The sequence below is a fragment of the Lucilia sericata genome, unplaced genomic scaffold, assembly GCF_015586225.1.
Source record: "Lucilia sericata isolate MDLA Ls3-8-SP2 unplaced genomic scaffold, ASM1558622v1 Contig000395F_arrow, whole genome shotgun sequence".
Classification (NCBI taxonomy): domain Eukaryota; kingdom Metazoa; phylum Arthropoda; class Insecta; order Diptera; family Calliphoridae; genus Lucilia; species Lucilia sericata.
Genome location: NW_023994413.1, coordinates 171,060 through 191,622, shown reverse-complemented (window position 1 = coordinate 191,622; position 20,563 = coordinate 171,060). Strand labels below are relative to the sequence as shown.

Sequence of the window (20,563 nt, the reverse complement as noted above, 5' to 3'; positions counted from 1 at the left end):
GAGAGCGGAGGCAATCGTCTCTTTACTGTATCTTTGTAGGGTGTAGAGTGACGATTGACTTCCTCGTAGGACAAGCCCATGTTAAAATGGTTGGTCACCTGGGTAGTCAGGTGGCTAGGGGCCACCACAAGTGGTATGTTAAGTGGTCAGTTCGGGACTGTCCCGTCGAACTGCTGGGTTACTATAATAATGAAAATGAATACATACATAAGTATCCCAGTAAAATATTTCACACATTACTTGGTAATGAGTGGTCTTTATTAATAAAATTATTTAATTTTTTTTTTGGTAGGATTTGTTGCCAGATGTATTGAGCGTATGTCTAATAAGGAATTGGTTAATGGTTTTAAGCCTAGTCGATATTAGAAGATTTTTGAAGAAATATTGATTTGTACCTTCATGTAAAAAATATTCCAAATAGCACGATAAAACAATTTGTTAATGGGGCATTGGGTAATAGAATATACTAATAAACACAATTTAAATACGGAAAAGTCGGGTAAGCACATTTGTAACCAGTTATTTTTTGGTCATCGTCAAACAAAAATAAGTAGTTATTCACCCAAAAAGGAAGTACTTACACTTTGCTCCAATATTACTTGCCTACTTACCGGGTAAGTAAAGATTTTGCTGGGATGGGCCCGTTGTGAGGATCGATGCTTTGCGTTTTTTAAATTTTTTGTTCAAATCAAAATATTTTTTCAAAACAGCCCTTTTTACATGTTGCAACTTCGGATGCATCTATTTTTTATAGGCTTTGTTTTATTGAGAATTTTGTTAGAAAACTACGAGATATTTTTAAAAAATACTACGATCCTTCGTAAGACCATTTAATCTATTATAATCATTTTTTTTCCAAAAATCCAATAATTAAATTTTTTTGAAACAATTTCCTTTGACATCTTTTGGGTGGTTACTTGAGTATAGTTAAGTTTAAAGTTATTATTTTTCAAGTTTTAGCCAATTTGATTACTAAGTAATAATTCTACTTTCGATCGGAATGGAATTCTGTGACAGTCCCAATAGTCATGGTGATAGTAGTACTTATTTTATCATATTTAGAAAATTTTTTTATGATTTGATTTACTTATGGTCAGTTTTGGACCGATCATCCCAAGATTTTACAGAGATTTTGGTTTCAATAAAACTTGTTACGTCGAATATCAATACTTTCTAAGCCTTATATAAAGACTTTGATCCAATATGGCCCAATGCTCATAATATTTGACAGAAAGATTTTAGATTCTATAAAACTAGTTCATGACGAATTTTATCGCTATACTGGTATTTTTTAACCGATTATGGTCATGTCATTGTATGGTATGGTAATGTCATTTATGTCATTATTTCGTTGCTATATTTTAATGTTGAAGCAAGTTATAGTTATGACTCATGGGGGTAGGGTAAATTATAGACCGATCGCATTAAATTTAATATAGAGATTTATGTATGTTCCTCTGAAACTTGTTTGTGTTGAATTTTGTTGCATTGCTCTCATTTTATAAAATATAAAACTTCTTTGTGTGTAGTTTCATTGACATACTAATGTTTTTGAACCAGTCATAGACTGTTTAAATTGTTTTTCGGGGGGCCACTTGTATGGGGGCTATGTGAAAACATGGACGATATGGTCCATTTCCAATACCAAACAAACTGCATCAATAAGAAGTATTAATGCGAGCTCCTTTAGCTCTTCTCGTTCGGTCTCTATCGTGCTTTCAACAGACGGACGGATATTGATAGATCGTCTTAGAATTTAATAAGGACCGAGAATATACATATATACTTTTGTGGGTCTATAACCAATATTTCGATGTATTACAAACAGAATGACAAAAACAATATACCCCCATCTTTTTTGATGGTAGGTATAAAAATAATTTGTTGATCATATTTGTTTTGATCGTATCTCCAATTCTTATGGACCGATTTTTCTTGCTTTTAACAGATAAATTCCTAAAAGCATATCTAATTGAATTATCTAAGTTTTGGATTCCGAAACAGTTTGCGAAAATAATTATTATAAAACGCCTCTATTACAGATAGTAGATAAAACATTAAAATATTTCTTAATTCGATTTTTTTTAATAAAATTGCTTTTAAGCTTTTATTTTAAAAGATTCATTTCAAAAGATCCATATTAAAACCTTTTGGATAATTTACATTTATTTATATCTTTTCATCTACTTATTTGAATCCTCACCAGTATTAATTATTACTCTTCGGTTTATTATTTCTTTTTAATCAAGCACTTGCACTTAAAACTTGAAAAGTATGTAAAAAATGTTAAATCAATGTTGTTCTGCTTTCTGAACCGGTTGCTTAATCCGAATCAAAGTTTCAAAAAATTATACACACGTACAGTATTTTGAAGTGATTTATGCTCTCATGACAAAGAAAATATATATTTTTTAAAAAAAGGGAAAAATCTTGTTTAATTCCTTTTTCATTTTGAACGTTTTTGCTTATTTTTCCATTCCTGGACTGCTATTGTAAATGTAATTGGTTTTCCTTAAGCAATAAAATCAAGCATTTCGATTTTGTATTATTACTGGGCACCTACACGTTATTGTTCCATTATGATTACAAGTTACTTTTCGCTCTGCTTGTATGCATAGTTTGGATGGACGGATGGATGGCTAGATAGACGAATACATTAATTTACTCTTGATATTGTGGCCGCAGTAGTGACGGTGTTGATGATGATCATGATGGTTGGTGATGATGTTGGTGCTTTGAGTAGTACAAAATGCGAGAGACCATAACCTTTTCCTACTTGATCTGTATATTTGTTTGTCTGTCGGTTTTATTTTTTTCGTTTCTTTCTAAAATCGAAGCTTAAAATTATTCAATAATATGCATGATTGAATCGATCGATGGTAATGTTATGATATGTTTGAAAGTGTGTGTGTCAGTGAGTGCGTGGACGAGTGAGTGTGCACAACGGCACTAATTGTAAATTTGTTGGATACACATAATCATTTTTGCATTCTTGAGTAATTTGTAACAATTTCCTTAAGGGTCAAGTAAACAATCCAGCTAAATAAGAAACGATTCAACTTACAATACGGAGACCTTGACCAGTATATACTACATACATGTGTAGTCGATTTTTAGTTGAAATATGAATTAAAATGTAGAAGGAACATTAGCAATTATAGTATTATATGTATATACATACAAACTGCGCCACATGAGCTTGGACGAAAATTGTATTTAATTTTACATCGAATGAAAAAACATTAAGCTACCATTGTTCCCTAAACCTTTTAATGTAATATGAACAATTTATTGTAATTTTCATTGCATTTAAAACCCTTAACTGACCTTTGACCTCTAAACATGATGTGATTGGTACCGTGTTTGAGGTTCTTACTCTCAGAAGGCCAGCTTCATTTGTGCTGGGAATAGTTGAAGAGCAAAACAAGGAGTTTAAGAATATTTAGGGCATTAGGGTATTCAATGGATTAGCACTTTTCTTTGGCAACCTTTACAGATATGTTGGATTCATACCGTATGCTGAAAATTTACCAAAAATTGCATAACCAAGGGATTAGTGGTGAATTTTTAATTTAAATTTTAAATAATGTAATAGTCAGCGGGTGTTATTTCAGACGTAATTAATGACTGAATCGAGATAAACCGTATTATATTAAATGTATTTAAATTGTAGAAAGTAACCGAATTATTTATAGTATAAAAGCACTAGTTCGACTTCATACAAACAAAATCAAGTTCTTTTTGTTATTTAATTTTAGGATTTTTTGTCTTCTTTTTTTTTTTTTTGTTCTTAACAGTCGTCGTATGATAAACCATTCATAATCTTTAATGAATAATATACTTTTGCTTGTAATTTGATTTAGCTTTTGCTCTTTTCTCGTTTCAATAATAACAAGCGTTTGTAAATCTTGAATTATGGATAAATGCCTGTGTATGTTTTTGCATGACATTGTCTTGTTACTTTCGAGTCCTTTATAAATGACGATGATGATGATGGCAAGTAAGGGTGTTGTTTTTTTTTTGTTCTTTTCTTGGCAATTATCATCTTCGTGGCTACATTTATAGAGACTGGCTGGCTTGCTTAAAGTGGCTGAATTGTTAGGTCTTATGGGGATACTGTAGACATGCTTACACACACAAATATATGTATATGTATGTATGGAGTTTTTGTTTCCAAGATTACCGCCAATGCCATTATCATTTCAGAGAATTAAATATATGAATGTACAAGCTTTACTCGTTGTTTCAAATTTATGTGTACGAGTATGTATGTAAGATATTTTTATTATTATATGCCCGGACACATCCATAGGTGATGAAGGTGGTGGCGAATATAATGTACTATTTAAGTTCGTCGTTTTATTCGCATCATCTTTAGACATTTAAAGTAACTTGTGGCTTTTTTATGTTAAAACAGAAATTATTTTACTATCTCTCCAAAAGATGTAGTAAAATTTAACCTCCGTAGTTAAATATTTGTTAGGCGATGCTTCAAATCAGTTTAATTGAATATAATGTTGTATTTAGAATTCTAAAAATCTAATTACGAACGATCGTATATTTGTTAATAATGAAAGTCGATACTACAATATCAAGGACTAGAAATGTGCCACATTTATAGGCTAAGTCTTTAAAATCACTGGACGCTTTGAAGTTTTGGAAGTTAAATACATATGTATGGTATTATGGGGACTCCAAAAACAAGCAGTAGAAAATTAATCAAGATTATTCCAAATCTATATGATTCAATATAGTAATAGTTCTTCGAAGCCAACAATCTGTATATTGAAGTGTATAAAAGATTCGGCACAGCCGAATAGTCACATTTATTTGTTTTGTTACCTTTTGTGTTCACCAGAACCATATAAATATGCGCATTGTTAGAAGAATCACTTTTCTTTTTTTTATATTTTTTTGTATTGTAAATTGGATGACAAAAAGAAAAACGAAACCTTTTCTTAAAGAAAATAAAAATCTTTAACCACGTTTTAAGCTTAACGAAGAATTCCAGAATTTGTATGATCAATTAATACCAAAGTACGAGTTATGAGAAGAAACTACACATATTTATTTTAGAATATCTTCTTTCGAAAAATGTTTTATTTATAATCATTTTATTCCAGAAAATGTTTAAGAGCATTTCATTGTAACAAAGTCCAAATCATAAGTTTTTTATTTACTATATGAAAGTAGAGGCACGTCACAGAATGAATATAATTAATGTCATTGAAAACCCAAAGAATTCATTTAATTTTACCCAGAATATCCCATAACTTAAGGGAAACTAATTAACTCATTTTCATAGCTTCGGAATCGGTGCAATAAGTTCTCTATTTATAAAAAATCATTGATAAATTCTGCGATATATCCTGAGAAGTTCTAGGAAATAAATACATTGCATGTTATAAACATAAAAAACAGTATGCGAATTCAAGGAACAAAACCATCTGATAAGATTTGAAATATGTTATTTTAAGAGTTTTATTAATATGTCCCTCATTTACTACAAGATTGACATAATCCAAAAATCGGGGGTTTTGAACTGAGAATGTCCAAAAAATATAGATTTATCAAATTTCAATTACGTCAATTACTTTAGGTGTGAGATCGACTTTTTGTTGTAAACGGCAAAACTAAGTCATATTAGATAGGGTAGAAGGGGGACTATACGCCACTTTTTTTTGAGGCGGCCTCAAATTAAAACCACAGTACATATTCTTAATTTTTGTCTTGGTTCAGATACTTAGATATGTTGGCTTTAGTTTTATCCCTTTCAATCTTTCCTAAGTCATCCTCATGCACATATTTTTTTAACTTTTCCGCACTGACCAAAAACGGCGATACCGCCCCATCCATGGGGTAAATACGCCAACGGGATGGGGCAGATTTGTCATTAGTAAAATAAGCCAAAAAAAAATAAAAAATAAAAACTTATTTTGCTGGTTAATATTTTAATTCACTAAACAAAGTATAATAAATAAAATTTGATAATGCGATAAAATCGTTTACTCGGTTTTCAAGTTATTCGCTTTGGCAGATGTGCCCCTATGGCGAATGATCCCCCTTCTACCCTAAATAAAAATTTAATTTCAAGTAAGAAGAGAAACTTATTAACTCTACTAACTGAATCTGGCTCGATTAAAATCCCGTGATTTGTTTAAAAATTATTTATGTTTAAATGTCGTTAAACATTCAAACCCATTTTTCTCGAAATTACTTTTTTGGATTATGCCAATCTTATAGTAAATGAGCGAAATGTTAAACTGTTAATAACTTAAAATACACCAATCTTATATTGGAACAAGTAAGAGTACTATATTCGGCTGTGCCGAATCTTATATACCCTTCACCATGATGTGTTAAAAAACAGTCAGTACGAATTTTATTACAAAAAAAATCAAAAAATACCAATTGTATCCCATTATATACGTTCTAACTTAATCCGGGCTCTTCATGCTTAATTTCGTATTTCTAGGATCAATATTATAGAAATTTGTAGAACGAAAAAGTACCAAAAAGTCCCCTTTTATAGGTTCTTACCTAGTCCAGGCCCTACATGCTAAATTTCATGTTTCTAGGTTCAATATTATAGAAAATTCAAAAAGTACCTTTTGTAGAACGAAAAAGTACCAAAAAGGCCCCTTTTATGTGTTCTGGCCTAATCCGGGCTCTACATACTTAATTTCATGTTTCTAGGTTCAATATTATAGAAAATTCAAAAAGTACCTTTTGTAGAACGAAAAAGTACCAAAAAGTCCCCTTTAATAGGTTCTTACCTAGTCAAGGCCCTACATGTTAAATTTCATGTTTCTAGGTACAATTTTATAGAAAATTCAAAAAGTACCCTTTGGAGAACGAAAAAGTACCAAAAAGTCCACTTTTATGTGTTCTGGCCTAATCCGGGCTCTACATACTTAATTTCATGTTTCTAGGTTCAATATTATAGAAAATTCAAAAAGTACCTTTTGTTGAACGAAAAAGTACCAAAAAGTCCCCTTTTATGTACTCTGGCTTAATCCGGGCTCTACATATTTAATACCATGTTTCTAGGTTCAATATTATAGAAAATTCAAAGAGTACCTTTTGTATAACGAAAAAGTACCAAAAAATCTCTTTTTATAGTCAAGGTCCTACATGCTAAATTTCATGTTTCTATGTTCAATATTATAGAAAATTCAAAAAGTACTTTTTGTAGAACGAAAAAGTACAAAAAAGTGCCCTTTAATGTGTTCTCGCCTAATCCAGGCTCTACATATTTAATTTCATGTTTCTAGCCAATAACAACGTAAAGTGATGTTCCTTCTTTGCTTTGTGTTTATAAACAAGAATTACAATAACAAATAACAAAAAAAATTTACCGTTTGATACTGCGTTTCGTTTTTGTTTGTTTATTGTTTTGCATAAGCATGCACAAAAAAAGTAAATTTTTGATGAAATTTTCAGAGGTGGTCTCGGATTTCTACTCATATCTTCGTTATTTATGGGCCGATTGGGCTGATTTTAAATAGCGTTCTATTCGACCGTATTTCCGATAGAATTATTGAAAATTCGGATCTCGCAGATATCTGGGGTCTTCTGAAAACTGATTTCAACATACACACAGACAGACAGACAGACGGACAGACGGACATGGCTTAATCGACTCCGCTATCTATAAGGATCCAGAATATATATATACTTTATAGGGTCGGAAAATTATATTATAGAAATTACAAACGGAATGACAAACTTATATATACCCTTCTCACGAAGGTGAAGGGTATAATTATAAATAACTTTTTCCAAATATTCAAACAATATCTATATTGTAGTTTGTTTTTGTCGGTAACGTTGTACTTTTCATATAAGCATGTAGACACATATACATACAAGTATGTTTGTGTATGCATATAAATAGTTCGAAATTTTAAAAATCTGAGCAAAATATACTAAAATGAGAAATTTTAATTACTTTTGAAAACAACAAAAATTATATCAAACTTAATTTTAAAGTCTGAATAACAAATTCAATTCACTGTACATTAGGGTGGGTCCAAAAAAATTGAGTCAGTCATAATAACATTTCCAAAACTATAAAAAATATTTTTTGCCACGTCTAGAAATACCGCCCTTTTAGTTTTTTTATATATTACGTCGCCATTTTAAGTTCGATCGTAACAATATATATTTATATATTACATCTCAATATTTATGGCTTGAATGTAGCTATGTTTCATTCTTAGACAATTTTTTAATTCGACGTCATATTCTATGCGCACATTTAATTATATATAATATTAGCTTATAAAATGCTCACTTTTATGCATAAATAGCTATTTTACAGGTATTTAAAACTTCCTGTATAGTTCTAACTACAAACAGTTAATTTGCTAGGGATATGGTTGAAAACAATTTTTTTCAAATTAACTTACAATACAAAAATTGCATCCTAACACAAGAAATATCATTATATTCATAATTTAATTTAATTAATTAATAAATCACGTAGGTACATAAAAGCTAAACATTATATAAATTTTATAAAAATCGAGGAAAAATTATACTAAGTTTTATAAAAATACTAGCTATACCCAGTGTGCTTTGCTACCCTAAAAACAGTATAAATAAAAACCGCACTTTATGATTTTTGAAGATTCTAGTTCTGTTAGTTACCCAGTTATACGAATTTTTATTTTAATCCATATGGGAGGTACCATAGCCCCTTTTGATAGTCCACAATAGGGGTATGGTACCTCCCATGTTCACATGAATGTGAAAATTCTTTGTGCAAAATTTTACGATTCTAGATTCAAATATTCACATGTCAGGGTTGTTAGCGCAAAATTTAAGGGATAGGGGAAAAATGGACCGATTTAATCCATTTTCAAACAACTTCGTCCTTGGGTAAAATGAAACATATGAGCTTATTTTCATTAAATTACGACGTCGGACGGATATAGCTAAACCACTATAGTGATGTAGGATACTTCTTTCTTCTTTTTTGATAGGAAGTAGGATCTGAAATGGTTTTTAACTGAAAAAAAATAACAAGGATTTCTGTTTTATAATTAATTTTCAAAAAAAAAAAAATTTTTTTTCGACTGTTTTTCCTGGCAAATTAATTGTTTGTTGTGAGTACGGTTGATAACGAATATTTGAAAATTTTTAAATATTTATAAAATAGCTGTTTATGCATAAAAGTGAGCATTTCAAAAGCCAATATTTCATATAATTAAATGCTCTTTATTTCTGTATAGCCACAATTTCAGATTTTGGGGAAGGATCCGAGATATCAGAAGTAGGGCAAAGAATATTTCGTCTAATTCAAAAATTGTCTAAGGATGAAATGTAGCCATAAACACTGATATATCATATGTTACGATCGGATTTAAAATGACGACGTAATATATAAAAAACAAAAAGGCGGTCATTGACATATCTTTAATCCTAGGGGTGACTGACACAACTTTTTTTTGTCCATAGAGACCGACCCACTCTACTGTTCATCATGTGAATTAAAGTTCACAGGCAACAGAATACATCAAAGTTTCTGTCATTTGTATTCAACTTAAGGATATGCTAACTACTAGTGTCATTCAGTATTACCTATTTACATTGTTATCGTTTCTACAATATTTACAAAACTTAAATATGTAAAATAATAATAAAAAATTGTTTTTTATGAAACGCATACCATACAATTACTCACACACAATAAATTTTAATGACTTCTGGATCTATAGATCTACCTATATAATTCGACTTACCTTCATTTTCTGATTCAATCAAATTGGCAAAACAAGCCGATGACGTCTTATTATCGATTATGTTAGACGTATGAGTTGGGGTTGAACTTGGTGTTGTTGAATCGTTATTGCGTTGAGATTTATTGCACAACTTGAAGACATCATCAAGGCTGGGTGTCTCCAGTTGTTCGCTACGTCTTTGCAAGCAAACAAATTGTTCAACTTGCAAATGACGTATACTCTTCACATGCTGTATCATTTCGAGCAATGAATTGGCTTTAAAGTTGCACAGATGACAAAGCAGAGACTTGTTGCAGGTAATAGCTGCTGATGCTGGTTTGGCTGCGACTGATGCTGCTAATGATGATGATGACGATGAAGATAATAATAATGACGATGTAGCTGTTGATGTTGGTGTATTAGCATCTACCAGACTTAGTGGCGTCGTTTCACTGTTAGGGTTTGTAGAGGAGTCATCAGTAGCACCACAGCTACTACTACTAGTATGTTCCTGTTGTTGCTGCTGCTGTTGAACCAAGTAATTCAAGTGTTGAAATATCATGATCATGGTTTCGTGACGCATATGCTGCGTATGCAGCGACAACTTTTGTATGGAATTTGTGTAGAAATCGCAAGAATTACATTTGATTTGCACAGTATTGGAACCAATTTGTTGCTGCTGCTGTTGATAGTATTTCAACTTGTATTCATTGTCAGTTCCTCCTTCACGCAAATGATTTATAAAGTTTAGTTTCTGCAAATGTTTGTCCGTCTTGCTATGCAACTGATAGTTGGCTTTAAGGTTTGTTTTGTAGTTGCACAGACGACAAATGTAATTGTTATTTTGAAAGATCATAATGTCGGAAAAGTAGGCTGAGCCCGACAAGCTAGTACTCGAGTGTGTTGGTGACATCGATCTCGTTGAGCAAGCGGATGGAGTCGTTTGTCTTGAACGGTCTATCATCAAATGTTGATTAAGTTCATCCAGACTGTTTGTATTAAAGTTACTGCACACCAGACAACTGAATAAAGTCGTCGGCCACAAGTCCGGTTTGATGGGAGGCTCCATGTTACTAGTGACCAGATCAGACGAGCTTAAATCATTTGATTTTGGTGAATAGGGTGATGTTGGCGTCATTTCACTTGAGGCGGGTGGAGAGGTTGCCTGGGATTTAATGCCTGATTTGTTAGAAGGCAATAAAGCTGGCGAGCTTACAGGTAGAGGACTGTGTACTGGCTGTTGGGTTTGGGCCTGTGCTGCGGCGGCAGCTGCGTTTTGGTGTAACAATTGTATCATAAGAGCCTGATTATAGGCCAAATCTGCCAGAGCTACTTCAGGCATAAAGTTATTACCCTGTTGTTGTTGGGATTGCTGTTGTTGCTGCTGCTGTTGTAAGAATGTCAAAGCCTGTATGTGTTTGATGTTGTTTTGCAAAACGGCCATGTTGTGCGTGTGTTTCTCACTAGTCATGTGAATGCGTAAATTTCGCGCCACCGATGTCTCATAACTGCAAATATCACAACGAAATGAGGGCTTCGGTTTATTTGAACTGCTACCTAATACGCCACCACTCCCATTACCCGCTTGCAAACTAGTCGATAAGGTACCGCAACTAGACGTTGCTGACAAACTACAACCAATACTGCTACTGTTGCTAGCATTACTGTGAGTATGTTGCGTTTGTTGTTGCTGTTGTTGCTGCTGTGAAGCTAAGCTGCCCATTGTTGTTGCTAAATTGATCTTTGGTGTTGCATCCAATTTCCCCACACCACCGGTGGCAACTGCCACAGCTGCTGCCACCATGTTTTGTGAGCTATTTAACTCTTGCATATTATTTAAATGTTTGTCGGACTGCATATGTATTGAGAGATTACCCTTGGTAGTGGTGGAGTAATTACAAATTTCGCAGCGATAAGGTTTATAGCCACACGAATATGATTCGCCGCGTGCTAGGCGTGGATGTTGTTGTCCTATAAAAAAATTGAAAGAATATCCATACATATGTTATATGTTACTGAAGAAAAAAAATAATTAAATCAAATAGTTCTGATTTAATTATTTTATTTCGTTTTCTGTTTAATTTGAATAGCAATTTCGTTAATTCTACATATTTGAAATTTCACTAATCAATATTAAAAATTTAGGGTTCTTTGTGAACTGACCATTAATAAAATGTTTCAAATATTAATAGTAGTTTTAAAAGAAAAAATCATTACATTAAATCTGTCACTTCTCGAAAATGTGTATTTTGGCAATTACAGTTGAACCAACCAAAATCGAACAATTTTTAATCGTTGATATCTACAAAACTAATTGTCCAATCAATATAAAATTTTGGATTTAAATAGCCTATAGCCTCCTAATTTTATTCCAATAATTCCAATTTTTAACTGTTAATTTGGTTTTGAAAAAATTGGCTTCAGAGCTTATTCGGAGAAAATTTATTTTGCACGGATATAATAAAAATTAAGGTGCTTCTATACGTTTGGTAATAAAAAACGTTAACGTTCCATGATAGGAAAAATTATTAAAAATATTATGTAGCATTTGTCCACATTATAAATATAAAAGAAAGACCAAATTTCCAATAAAGGACCTTGTTAATGCAGCAATTTGTTCTTGTATTCTAAAATCATAATTTGATTTTACAAGTGGTAAAATCAATGTCGAAATCCATGGAGAAGAATGTTTCGAAAATCGGATGTTACCATTTGTATGATTTCACAGTACAAGACCGTTATTTTTTCCAGATCTATCCATTTGTCATTATTCCAGAGACACAATTAAATGATCTTTGAAATAAAGGAGTTAAAATGAACAAAAAATTCGACTTTTTGCTAAAGGAAAATAATCATTAAAAATAACCATTATTACGTCCGATAAACAAATATTGGTCAATTATCAGAGGATTTTTAAAGTAAATAAGAATGACAGCGAGGGAATCTTATATGGAGGCTAGTACTGTAAATAACCCGATGTTCACCAAACTTAACAGTCCATAGTTATTACTCTTTACACCGTCAAAACCAGACTAATATTATCAAACGAATTGACGATGTATTACTACCCAGGAAAAACTTTTATTACTAGGCGACTATGAACTACTTTTTTAATGACTTACTTTGTAAGTAAAATCTAAAAAATTACACAAACAAAAAAATAAAGCAGTTACTTTTTCTTAATTTGTTTCATTTTTTTATTACGCGTTAGCAAATGTCTATTTTTAGATAAACAGAAAAGAAAACCATTATTTAACGCACTATAAGGCAGCTAAGCGGTGGCTGTCTATGTCGACTTTTTATTTTTTAATTTTTTATAAATTCCCAGCAAAAACTCGGTAATGGGTTGTACTTCCATAACCACTTACTTTTCAATGACTATTACTTACCGTCTGCATTACATAGAAGTACTCTAGTAATGACTTTCTTATAATCTGATATAGAAGTACTTTATTTTCGGCTTTGTCATTTTGTTTGCACATTTTATTTAATTGCGTTTTAAGAATTGTGTTTTAAAAAAATAAAAAAAAAATAGTTTTGTTTGTGAAAACCATTATTTGACGCGCAATAAAATAGCTAAGCAGTGGTGCAGTGTGTAGAACATTTGACTAACAAACCGAAGCCCCTGGTTCGTATTCTAGCTGGCTCTTTTTATTATTAAAAAACAAAACAACTTACTCAACAACTGTTTTGTAAGAGAAATTGCAAGTACTTCTTTAAGTCCCTATTTGTAAGCATGCGTAGAAGTACTTGCCTCCAATGACATCACCGTGTTAAAATAATGACTTAAAATGCTAATGAAGAAGTAGTGAAAAGAGGTTTTATTAGCTATTTAACTCATTACTTTTCAATGTAAGTTTTTCCTGGGTTGTTCTATAAATAACTCAACTTACAAAACAACTTATTAGCAGCCAAAAAATAAAGGATTTCTTTTGAGACATCACGAACAAAAATAAATACTCTTTGTAGTAGAAAAGGAAGTAGTCTTTCCTTCGAATTTTACTTACTTTGGGAGTTAAGTTTTTACTGGGCAACGAATGGTGGGTATACAAATAACACGTGAATCCCGTACCCCTGTGATATAATTTACATATTTTTATTAATTAGTGTCACTATGCTAACTGTTAGTATGTACATATGTACAATGTACATTGTACATATATGTTGTTTTTCTTAATTTATGAAAGTTTTAGTAGAATTTTATTAAGTTCAGAGAATTTGTATTTAAAAACGAAAAATAACAATATACGTGTAATTTATAAAATATTTAATGAACTCTAATGATTTGGAATGCCTTGAATTGAGAGGAAACTCATCAAAAGTTTAGCACGTAATACACTGAATATTAATCCATTTAATTACAAATTCATCAACCCAATCAACAATTAAAAAGTGTTAAAATTTAAAAGGAGAAATATCTGCATTTTTAGGGTTGTAATTTTTGTTAAAACGTGTTGTGCCTGTGCTCCTCACATCTGTGCCTGCCTCCTGGTTCATGAATATTTAAATTAACACAAAAAATTCAAACTAATTCAGATTGTACGATTTCAAACGAAACATACAAAAGCAAACCCATTTCCATATTTATATTTTAAACTTTTTTTTTACAAAAAAAAAAACTAATTCAAATGTGTGTACAATGTTATGATTGTAACTGCAATATGATATGGATGGAAGGAAAGTATAGTCGTAATGAAGATTGAACATATTGAATAGAAAACATATTTGCATGTTTAAACAATTTCTATTGTGAAATTATCATCATCGTTATTAATATTTTGTGGGCATGTACACCCAAAACCCTAATGAAGGAAATTATTCATGCTGATGCTGATAATGATGTCCATGTAAATCTAAATGAGTGTAATGATGTCGTTATTAGAAGTAGGCATTTTGATTTGGAATAAATAAAAAGGGGTAAATGTCAAATGTTGGCTGTTGTTACAATTAGTTCAACTCTAATTATGATACATATCAGTGATGATTTTTCATGTGGGTATGAATGTGTCTGAACAAACATGAGTCTATGATAAACGTATCAACAGTCGGTTCATCCATCTGTCTGTCCATACACAAAGTATGAATGTGGAAGTGTGTCACTGGTGTCGGATTATTTGGTGTGAAATTTCATATTATGCATTTATAATGACTATTTAGTATTCAGAACGGAATAATATATATTACATATTATGATTTTAAATGTCCCAACCATGCCTTTTCTTTCATTTATCGAAATGTTTCAAAAAAAATTTAATATTTAACAAGAGTGTTGTGTTCGGCAATGCCGAATCTTTTATACCCAGCATCAAATCGTATGCTGTAAAAGCAATGCTCGTATATAAGCATTAGGAGATCATGCTTAAGTCAATTATGTACGTGATCTTCGAATTAACAAAATATTAATTGAGAAAAATATTTTTGTCCAATTTTTTAACTATGAACATATATGGGAGGTAGGGTAATTTATGGACTGTTTGTCGTAAAATTTGTTAGAAAGATTTCGAGTCGTATAGCACTTATTCGTTTCGAATTTCATTGCTGTTCTCGTATTTTTAATTCAGTCATAATTATAAAAGTAATTTATCGGAAGCGGAAATTATATGAGTGTAGGGATAATTATGAATAGATACCCGTAAAATTTTGTACGTAGATTTTGTTATGCTATGGTCAGCTAGACCAATCCTCATAAAATTCGGAATGAAGAATTATAATAAACAACTTTTTATGGCGAGTACAACGATGAAGTACTCGTAATTTTCTCATGGTGGCTTTATATATGAGGGGAAGGTTCAATTGTGGACCTATCCTCATAAAATTTTGTAATGTGATTTTCATTAATACAAAACCAGTTTATGTCAAAATTTATGTTTTTTTAAGACAGTAATTAGCGGTAAAGTAAATTTCTCAAGGGGACCTTATATGGGGGTAGGATCAATTATGGACCGATCCTTACAAATTTGGTAAAGAGATATTGGCTTATATAAAACATATTTCTGTCGAGTTTCATTATTACATTCGTATTTTTAAGCCAGTAATTAGAGTAGTTTTCTGTAGGCCTTATATGGGGGTTAGGGTGAGTAACCGACCCATTCTGCATGGAAATAGGTAGGAAGATTACGTTCCTATAAAAGTTTCTTATGTGGAATTTCCTCCATATAGTCTTATTTTTAAGCCAGTAATGAGCGTTAAAATCATTTTTTGAAGGGGACCTTGAGTGGGGTAGGTTCAATTATGAAGCAATCCGCAAATTATAGAGACATTTTAGCTTGTATGAAACCTATTTTTGGTCAAAATTCATCGCTGTACTCATATATTTTAGGGGACCTTAATTGGAGGTAGGGTGAGTTACCGACCCATTCCGCATTAAATACGGGAGGAAGATTACGTTTCTATAGTAGTTTCTTATGTCGAATTTCTCCGCTATACTCGTATTTATAAGTCAGTAATGAGCGTTTAAATAATTTTTTGATAGGGACTTTATGTGGGGGGTAGGTTGTATTATGGACCGATCCACATAAAATTTGTTAGAGAAATTTTGATGCATATAAAACTTAATTATGTCGAATTTCATCGCAGTACTCGTATTTTTAAGTCAGTAATAAGCGATAAAGTCATTATCTGAAGGGGACCTTATATGGAGGTAGGGTCAATTAAGGACCGATTCCGATAAAATTTGGTAAAGAGATTTTCACTTATATATTTCGAATTTTATCGCTGTACTCGTATTTTTAAGTTAGCAAGGATCGTTGAAGTGGTTTTCTGAAAGGGGGCAGGGTCGATTATGGACCGATCCTCATAAAATTTGGTAGAAAGATTTTTTCTGATGATGAGTATAAAAATATTCTTAAATACATACCTGCTAAACAATAACCACACGCTGATTCTCCATCTGGATGTTTTTCACGCATGTGAATTTCTAAAGTCTCTTGGTATTTGTAGTGCCAATTGCATTGTGGACATTTAAGGGTTTTGCAAGAATTCCGAGTAGACATTTGCACGTTGCTATTAAGACGTGCAGAGTTTAAAATCATTTCGCATCTGAAATTGAAAATGTAGAAAAGCAAAATTATGTATTAAACTTAGAGTAATTAGAAAATAAAAAATAATAAAAAAGACTTTAAAAAGCTTTTCAAATAAAATTAAAATCCTAAAACGTGCGTACAAAATCAGCAGACATGAAGGAATTTGTTAGCAAGAGAAATACTTATGTATCAAATACAGTTGAAAAGGAAAATCTTTTCAACAAAATAAAAAAACGTCTTTATGTTAATAGTAATTCATACCCACTATGATGATTTCGTATACTTCTTTGAAATGTTAATTTATCCACTTGACCATAAAAATGAAGCCATTCAGAAATTTTAAATAAAATACTTAACAGACAGCTGTTGTCATATTTAACCCCGTAAAAACATGATTGTATGATTAAAAACATCTCTACATTTAGAAAAATAACTATCGAACTCTCATTAGGGGTGTATAGGAAAACTTTTTCCCATTTCTGCATTGATATCAAAATTTTATAAATTTTAATTACAACATACCCACCAAATTTGATTATTGAATATGAAAATTAATAATTGCGTAGATTAGAGATGTCCAAAAAATATCGATTTTGCTCAGATGGGTCTTATTTTGTTTATTAGTGTCTAAAACTAACTGGTGTTAAATTTTAGTGCAATCGGATAACCCGTGCCTGAAATCGATTGAAAAGTGTAAAATTGGACTTTAATTACTTAAAAAATTTTGTCATCAAAATTATATGTTTTTACATTTTAAATATTAATATCAAGTGAGAAATAACAACCTTATAGGCATTTTCTTTTCACAAATATTTAGCAAAAACGACTAATTAATTCATATTTTACATATTTATATTTTAATTTTTATGTAGATATTTTTGTTTACATCACTTCTGCTTGCAAAACATAGACAATGAAAAACAAGTAGGAAAGTATAGTCGGGCATGGCCGACCATATGATACCCTACACCACTGAGTATGTTAAAAATGTGGATTATTTTTAATAACAAAGCATTTAAGTTATTTACCTTAATTCCGAAATATTTTAACTATTTGTTGAAAAAGGGATTTTCTAAAAGAGGGGTTATATGGGGGCAAGGGTATATATGAGCCTATCCTTATAAATTTTGATACATGGCTTTACGTTTACATTAAATTTATGTATGCTGGATTTCATCGCGATACTAGTGTTTATTAATGAATTATTGACCATCAAGTCATTTTCTGAAGGGGACTTTGTATGGGAGCGAATCGAAATCGGTAGTATTATTAAGACGTATGTATATAGAACTAAGTTTTGCCGATTTTTGTAAAGATACTACAATAATTAACATAATTATGAACTCAAAAGCCCTTTTCGGGGGGTATAATTGTATGGGGGCTAGGTGAAATAATGGACCGATTTCAACCATTTTCAATAGGCTTCGTCGTATGGTCCAAATTTCATCAAAATATCTTGAAAATTGCGACCTGTACCTTGCGCACATGGACGGCCAGACGGACGCACATGGCTTAATCGACTCAGAACGTGATACTGAGTCGATTGTGCGTTACAAATATCAGCACAAACGTATAATACCCTTCCCACTATGGTGGTGTAGGGTATAAAAATGCATGATTTTTTAATATGTGGCTTGGGAAAATGCCAATAATTTAGTTGTTTATCCTTTGACATAAATGTTTTATAACTCATTGGATAGACAATTTTCTCTAAAAGATAAAATCGAAATGTTAAGAAAATATAGTGCTACAATTTTTAAAGAAATCAAAAAAGTTCTTTTATTTACCCAATTTTACACTTTTCAATCGATTTCCGGCACGGGTTCCCGTTATCCGATTGGGCTAAATAACACCAGTTAGTTTTAGACACTAATAAACAAAATACGACCCATCTTAGCAAAATCGATATTTCTTGGACACCTCTAATGTACACATATGTATATGTACATACATATGTATATAAAGCATAGTAAATTATTTGCGTTTATGTACAAACATACCTACATACAATTGATTTTATGGATTGTACTTTTTTGATTAGTTTAGTTTTGTTTCCCTCCTTTTTTCATTTATTAAGCCTTTTTTTATTTCATATTCTGTTATTGATAAAATTTAATCGAGGAAAATTCTTTAAAACTCTTGAACAATTTTGTGTTCAAACATTAATTAAACCTTTGATTAACGCACGAGTGAATTCATCAATAGCGACCATTATGCTGGGCAATCAAAAAGAACCCCTTTTTTATTTGTAATCATGAATGCAAAGGCATCAATAGTACTTACATACATATGTATGTAGATGAAGGAAACATAGACAAATGTATAAAAATTATTTTATATTTAGAGAATTGCGTAAATACATGTAGAAGGGTTGAGGTAAGAAAATGAAATTTAAAATCCCACTGGGATTTTTCTAAGCCACAACAAAAAAACGTTCCTCTAGCATGCTCTTAAATGTTGGTATTGTCTTGGAGGGGTTTTCAGTCAAAATACGTCACTTCTTGCCGAGTGAGTTTCAAAATATGTATGATGTTCAACATTTAACAACTGTTTTTTTTTTTTGAAGAAAATATTTGCCAGTATGTAATGTTCTATGGCAGTGTTATATGTTTACATCTTCTTCCCAATATTATGTATTTCATTACGCTTTTGACTTAGTTGCTACTGTTTTTAAACGAAAATCATTTTAAACAATAGATAAAAAAACAAATAAAAGGAAAGACTTTTCGTTAACGAGATTGAAAGAACATAAACCTGATAGAGAGACAAACAAAAGAAGTTGTTAGCCGGCAACTAAATCAAATTATTTGCCTTTTAGCTGTTTTGTTAAACAGCAATATGACCAAAAACAGGACCTAATTTTACATTGCCTAATAATTGAAGTTTAAAGATTCACAAGCAAAAATTATTGTATACATATGGGAATTCCATGAAAAGGTAAACCGCGTAAAATAAACACCATTAAAAGTTTTCCATTTTTGATGATTATTTAACAAAATTTGGTATTATTATGTTAATTATGTTAATAATTTTTCTTAAAAAATCGAAAATTTTTGTACGCCTAAATCATACTATATATTTTTATAATGATCAGATCTCATTTAACTCTAAGTTTAATTTCATAAAACATTTAAACGTCTATAACTCACTAATTATACACCCTAGTTGCCATATACACAGTTTTTTCATTTTTATCTATAAATTGCCCGTTATGTCAATACCCACATACCCGGGTATGTTTTTAATTTTTGAAGTGATATATCTCGAGATCTATATATCGTATAGACTTGAAATTAAGACTATGCTTTCAGAGTAATGTTTGCTATAAATGTTCTAAAAATTAGTTAGATATATATTTTTTTAAACCGATTTATGACCGATTTTCTATTTTTACCTCGTACATCAATATAAAAATTATATGTCAGTTATCGGACAAAAATTAAGTTTCATTATAAATTTTATGTTTTATTATTAGAATTATATATATACTTGTATCTTATAAAAAAATTGAGCTAAACAACAAATTTTGTTTCAAATACAGAGTCGTGTGTCATTGTTCATAAATTTTAATGTGAAATATTTATGGACCCTGTAACATTTACAAATACGGACCGATTTTGATGAAATAAATGTTTTCATTGTATATGACTTAGTAAAGTAAAATTATACCGATAATAATAATTTTCTTCTTATATAAACAAAAATATTTAAGTTTGAATTTTCAAATTTTAACCATGACTTTGCAATCTTTTTTTTGCAAAAAGATCCCTACTAACGAAAGTAAAAACAATTTCTTTAATATTAATTGATTTTGTA

The 20,563-nt window shown here is 31.0% G+C and overlaps 1 protein-coding gene across 5 annotated transcripts in view; it reads right to left on the bottom strand.

Moving 5' to 3' along the window:
• Window positions 1-20,563, bottom strand: part of LOC119604451 (zinc finger protein 2) — a 123,973-nt gene that overhangs the window by 29,548 nt on the left and 73,862 nt on the right. For all 5 annotated transcript variants that reach the window (XM_037957070.1, XM_037957072.1, XM_037957073.1 and 2 more), the window contains 2 exons: window positions 16,582-16,763; window positions 9,747-11,696 (listed from right to left, as the gene is read on the bottom strand). In XM_037957070.1, the coding sequence (XP_037812998.1) occupies window positions 9,747-11,696; window positions 16,582-16,763 (2,132 nt within the window). The remainder of the gene's footprint in view (window positions 1-9,746; window positions 11,697-16,581; window positions 16,764-20,563) is intronic.